This window comes from Mus caroli, unplaced genomic scaffold (assembly GCF_978045245.1).
Source record: "Mus caroli unplaced genomic scaffold, Mus_caroli_1 scaffold_4, whole genome shotgun sequence".
Taxonomy (NCBI): domain Eukaryota; kingdom Metazoa; phylum Chordata; class Mammalia; order Rodentia; family Muridae; genus Mus; species Mus caroli.
The window spans coordinates 37,329,217-37,335,216 of record NW_028227259.1 but is presented as its reverse complement, the minus strand read 5'-3'; the positions used below and the strand labels follow the sequence as shown (position 1 = coordinate 37,335,216).

At 39.8% G+C, this 6,000-nt stretch overlaps 1 protein-coding gene across 1 annotated transcript in view; it reads right to left on the bottom strand.

Moving 5' to 3' along the window:
• Htt (huntingtin) overlaps nucleotides 1-6,000 on the bottom strand; it is a 143,619-nt gene that overhangs the window by 79,282 nt on the left and 58,337 nt on the right. Inside the window, exons 19-24 of the mRNA XM_021163625.3 lie at nucleotides 5,597-5,736; nucleotides 3,529-3,592; nucleotides 2,995-3,095; nucleotides 2,492-2,638; nucleotides 1,434-1,554; nucleotides 1-34 (exon numbers count right to left, since the gene is read on the bottom strand). The exon at nucleotides 1-34 is cut by the window's left edge and continues 43 nt beyond it. Of these exons, the coding sequence (XP_021019284.1) occupies nucleotides 1-34; nucleotides 1,434-1,554; nucleotides 2,492-2,638; nucleotides 2,995-3,095; nucleotides 3,529-3,592; nucleotides 5,597-5,736 (607 nt within the window). The remainder of the gene's footprint in view (nucleotides 35-1,433; nucleotides 1,555-2,491; nucleotides 2,639-2,994; nucleotides 3,096-3,528; nucleotides 3,593-5,596; nucleotides 5,737-6,000) is intronic.

Sequence of the window (6,000 nt, the reverse complement as noted above, 5' to 3'; positions counted from 1 at the left end):
CTGAGAGAAGACACAAGGCTTCACAGCATCCAAACTGCAGAAGAAAGGAATGGAAAAATCATACCCAAATACCACCAAAGGCTTACTGAATTAAACCTACACACACACACACACACACAAAAAAAAAAAAAAAACAAATGAAATGAAAACTGAGACCAGTAAGCAATTACAGGGTAGTCATCCTACCACTAGACACTGCATACTTTAAACAAAAGAGCTGGACACAACTGTCAGTAAAACACTGTTAGAGCTGACAGATAGGCAGCTAGCAGCTTCTGCTAGGAACTCTAGTTCCCCAGGGAGACTCAAAGTCTCCCTAGAAGGTTCTCTCTTCCTCCCTCAAGACCTCAGCTCAAAATGATTAAAATAAACCTCCAGATCAGACCCATGCTTTGACATGTGCAGATCACAATTGAAATGAATCTCCTACCTTGAACAAATTTAAATTTGAAAGGCATTTAGTTAGCAAGACAGCTGAAATCTCAACTGTGTGACTCTTAACAATGTCCAAGTATTTCTTCCATTGCACAAATAGAGGTCTTTTGAGGAACCATTACATAATAATTCCGCATAATATTCCTCTTTCTGATTTTAAAAGTTACATGTGATTATTTTAGAAAATTTATGAATACTTGAAAATTCTAAGTAAGAAAATGAAAGTTAGTCACAATCCTAAAAATCATCCTAGCAATTTTTTGCTTGTCCTTTCTCTGAGTTTGTAAAGACTGTACACATATGAATATTACTTTTTTAACCTAGAATCAAACTACATTTCCAAGACATTTTTATTCTATCTCTGTCATTCAACATTAAAACTTAGGTTACATGTCTCTATATCATTAAGTTTCTCCAAAGCAACACATCAACACGTGTCTAACATATTACTATATGTTATTTAGCATTTTATTGTAATTGGAATATAACCATTATTGGATTCTTATATATTAGTTTTTTTTCTACCTGCGTCTGCCTCCCAAGTGCTAAAATTAAAGGCACGAGCCAGCATCATCCAGCCCATTTTAGAACTTTCTTTTTTTTTTTTTTTTTTTAAAGATTTATTTACTGATTATATGTAAGTACACTGTAGCTGTCTTCAGACACTCCAGAAGAGGGAGTCAGATCTCGTTATGGATGGTTGTGAGCCACCATGTGGTTGCTGGGATTTGAACTCCAGACCTTTGGAAGAGCAGTCGGGTGCTCTTACCCACTGAGCCATCTCACCAGCCCTAGACTTTCATTTGATGACTTTCCTGGTTGGATAAATTTACAATTTAGATTGGATAATATTACAATGAGTATGTGCTACTTTGGAGTCTGTTGAAAGAACTACACTTTTTTATAAAGCACCTCAAGAGAGAGAGGCCTCACACAGGTCCTTCCCATTGTAAAAGACGTGCAAGGCAATTATCTTAAGCCCAAGCGAGGAAACTTACTGTGAGTGCCCGTGTTGTTGACGTAATGAGTTCATGAGAAACTGCAGCAACAACTCTTGAGAGATTGTTTTCCATGGTGACATCTGTTATACTTGGCAGTAAGCTATAGCCTCTATAGATTCTAGTAAGAAAAATGCAGAGGCTCTAAAAGCATGTATTTTTCATGATCAAATGACATTTAAACATGTATGATTAAGGTCCAGAAGAAAGGAAAGCAGCATTGACTTTAGAGTAAACCAGAGACTGGGAATGAGGCTGGGTCTGGCTCAGCAGCAGAGCGCTTGCTTAGCATGCAAAAGGTCTTTCCAAAAAGACTGGAATAAGTTTTTCATCATTTAAAAAAAAAAAAAAAAGGCCTGACTTCTCCTTCACTAGATGCCCCTACACATTCATTACCATGTGCTGCTGGTTGATTTTTTTTTTTTAAGTTGTTTTTTCCATGAGAAAAGATAAGAGTCATTTAGGAGTAATGACTTTAAAATTTGATGAGTTCAGTTTCCAATTCAGGAAAAAAAAAATCCAATTACCATGTGAGCTTGGAAGTCTTTTGGTTGAGTTGTGTTTTTGTTGTTTCAAATCATCAAAAAAAGAAAGGTATCCTGTATATCCAGTCTTAAGAATTTAAAAGACAAGGTCTCAAGGGCATGTTTTACTACTCTTACTGCAATCTTCCTTACAAACTAGATTTCCAACAAAACCAGTACATTCACTGCAATCTTTTTGCTCTGCCACTCTACTGGCCAGGTAGAAGAGGTTATGTGGCCAACGGACCCTGCCCATGTGCTAGCAATATAGGCCTGAGAATCAAGACTACACACAGCCGTCTGACCCTTGGCATCAGCCCACCCACTCATTAGCTAAATTCACTAAAAGAGTGAAACTTTTCCATGGACTGGTTTTCAGATGGCATGTGACATTCACAAGCAAAAATACAATTATCAGATGAAGACCTTAAAGAACTCATTGCAAGACTGAGGACATCACCGTTATGTGACTGAGAAGGGACTTAAACCACAGGGGGCTGTGGCAAACCAAGCAAGGTGCTGTGGGCAGCGTACCTGGTGATGGTGCTGACAGAAAAGTGCGATGGTGGCTGGGTCTCATGCATGAGAAGCTTCAGGTAGACACTGCTCTGATCCCTTGCTACAGCCACAACTGGGTCAGCTTGCCCTTGGTCACACTTGTAAAACAGCTTTGGGACAAGCCTGCCATGAAAGGAAAACTGATCTACTCATGAGGTACGTGAAATTCACCCGTCACTACACCATTCCCCAGATGCTAACCCAACCTATGCCCATGACAGCCATCAGAGCTGTGCACAGCAATTACATCCAAGAGGTAGAAAGAAGTAGAACTCTCTTTCATTCTTAGTGCTGATCTCTAAACTACAAATTTGACAATGAAAGCACATTAGTTTTATAATAAAAGGCTAGTGATTTGTTTTTTCAAATTCTCACTTTAGTAAGTTTTTAAAATAATTAAATGGGATTCCTTTTGCCTCTCCCATTCTCTTACTATATATTTCAACCAAAGAGTAAAGAAATAAATACTGATAAAACACCTTGTTAATGATGTTGCAGCAACATGTCGAACCCTGGGGTCTTCATCTCCAAGCAAATAAATGACCACATTATTGAGTACTCGTTCTTGTAGTTTTAGAAACTTTAGAGACAGAAAATAAAAATATTTTAATTTCTATAATGTTGTTTTTGTTGTTTTTTTATTGGGGGAATTTGGATTTTTTGAAATACAGTCTCATTATGTGGCTTTGTCTGGTCTGAAACTCACTAGTTAGATAAGGTTGGCTAGTGCTGAACTCACCAAGATCTGCCTGCCTCTGTCTCCCAAGTGCTGGAATTAGAGGCATGGGCTGCTGTATCTAGTTAGTTAAGGAAGGCACTTTGGAAAGCTAGTCAGGAAGAACTCAGGGTGACTTATTTCAAATCCATGCCACATACTGACAAGTTTCATGACATAAAGTGTTGAAGATATAGCACAACACAGGCATTCAGCAGGATTCATACCGCCAGGGTGACCCTGCTCAGAAAGTTTCCAGAAGATAGGGACCCACAGTCTCACAAAATGAACTGCTTACCCCTGTATAATGATGAGCCCCTCGGTGTAAACTTTCTGCTTTTGCCTCCAAAAAACTCACGAGCCTAACAAAAGAGCACATTCAACAGAGATGTCATTCACTTAGCAGACACAGTGCTGGCCTGTAGCTCTCAGACAGCTCAACAAGAAAACAGTCTCTCAGAGGCAGCTGAGACAATTTGTCTTCTACAAATTCTTGACTAAACAAGTAAGCACTGGATAAACTGTTTTTCATCAAAATACAAACCCACTACTTCAAGAGTAAGTGTTCCATGAATGAGCTTAAATACAGAGAGGACAGCACACTGAAACTCCCACCCAAGTGACCAGCTGTGTGCCCCGTTCCACAGTCCTAATTGCAACAACAGAATAATCCTTCTTTCAGAGATCGTCTGAAGATGAGACACAATAACCCACAAGGTCTACAGTGGCTTTAACAATCAATCAAACAGGCTGGAGAGATGGCTCCATGGTTAAGAGCACAGGCTGCTCTTCCAGAGGAGCAGGGTTCAATTCCCAGAAGCTACAGATAGCTTACAACTGTCTATAACTCCAGTTCCAAGGCTTGCAACTTCCTTTTGCTGGATTCCATGGGCACTACATGCATATGATACAAACACAAACATAGAGGAAAAACAAAACAAAAACAAAAACCAAGCAAACAAGCAAAGAACAAAAAGCCACACACCAAAAAATGTGAATAAAAAAGGGAACATTTCCCTTCTAAAAGGGACTGTTAAAAGAACTGCTAACTAAAACTTACTCTAAGGAAATGAAAGATACAATATGTTAAATTTTGGAATTTTTTTGTTTTTGTTTTTGTTTTTGGGTGGGGGGCATTTAATGGTTAAAAAAAAATGTGTATTTAGAATTTTTCAGCTGGGCTCAGTTTAGATAATCTCAATTTTACTTGCAGCATCCAAAGCATTATAATCAGGAAGTAGTCAACCATGCTGTCTTCTCTCCATCAGACCACATCAGTGTCCCAGAGCTGCTTATAGCCTGCTTGATCCTGTGCTTGTTGGTCTTGGCAACCACAATCAACATACTTACTTGTCTTCTAGCTTCTTCATGACTGACTGGTTAGGGAACAGACTAGATTATGGTGGCACTGTCAAGCTTCATTTCTCCTAGGAGTGTTCTGGTGAGGGTATGTGGACTGCCCAAGGGGAAGGTGGCTGATGTTAGGGCACCTTCCACACTGCCTTCTAGACTTTCCCTGTCTTCACTTTGACTTCAGTTTTGGGAGGGGCAAGAGTTCTCTACTTCACTTTCAGCACCATGCTGGCGAAAAGCCACTTTTTTCTTTGAGACAGGGACTCTCCCTACTATGCTAGGCAAAGTGGCTGACCAGGAAGGCCCATGGAGCCAGCTGCCTCCACTTCTCCAGCACTATGGTTACCACCGTATCTGCTTTCATGTAGGTGCTGCTATCAAACTCAAGCTCTGCTTGTGAGGTCACCACCCATCTCCACAGTCCTCAAGTTATTTTTTTAAACTGTAACAAAATACTATTCAGCTATCTCCCTTAAATCAGAATAAAGGTACATTAAAAACAACAACAACAAAAAACCAAGCAGAGTTTCTCAAAACAAACAAACAACTCAGTAGGGCTAGAAAGCTAGCTCAGCATTTAAAAATGCATTCAGGTCTTCCAGGGACCTGGAGTGTAGTCTCGGCAGACATGTTAAGAGGCTTAAACCATTTTACTCTGCCCCAGGGGCTATGACGCCTCTGGTCTTCTCAGGCACTTGCATTCATGTGCACAAACCCATATGCCTAATACAGACAGACAGATTTAGACAAAATTAAAAATAATATACTGATTTTTTTTTTTTTTTACTCCTACCATCTAGAAAAACAGGACAACCAGAAAAACTTATCTCATTTAAAATAGCAAAATCTCCAAGTTCAGAGTTCAATAAAAAGTACTGTGTCTATCACATGTTCTCTAACTAAACTGCAGATGAGCTGAACAGGCAGTACACACGACAGCCATGCCAACTGCAGATACCTCAGCACTTTCAATTTTTAATTTGAACTTCTGAATTGTAACTTGGCTCTCTTACCTGAAGTCAATCTCTGCCAGAGTTTCCAGCAGTTCGGTCCTCACCAGCCAGTAGGAGCTGTTCTTCAGAGGCAGCATATCAATAAGCAGTTGTAATCCCAAGTCACTGTAGCTGCTGCTGCAAAGACTCAGGACACAGTGCTGAAAGCCCATCCCACCGCAGAAGGCATCAGGTCAGACACCGCTTCTTTGAACAGCACTCTTATGCATGCACCTGTTTGTGCTAGTCTATCTTTAAGCAGCAACAAGAAGCAATACAGGTTCCCAGAAGTACTCAAGATACATCTTTATCTTATTATGCTTGAGTTTAAAAGTAGATGTGCCCGTTATATTTTGTTTCTTTCTGCCTCTGATTACTTGCCTTGACTCTTGAGCCTCAATCTCAGGAACACTAACCACTGGATT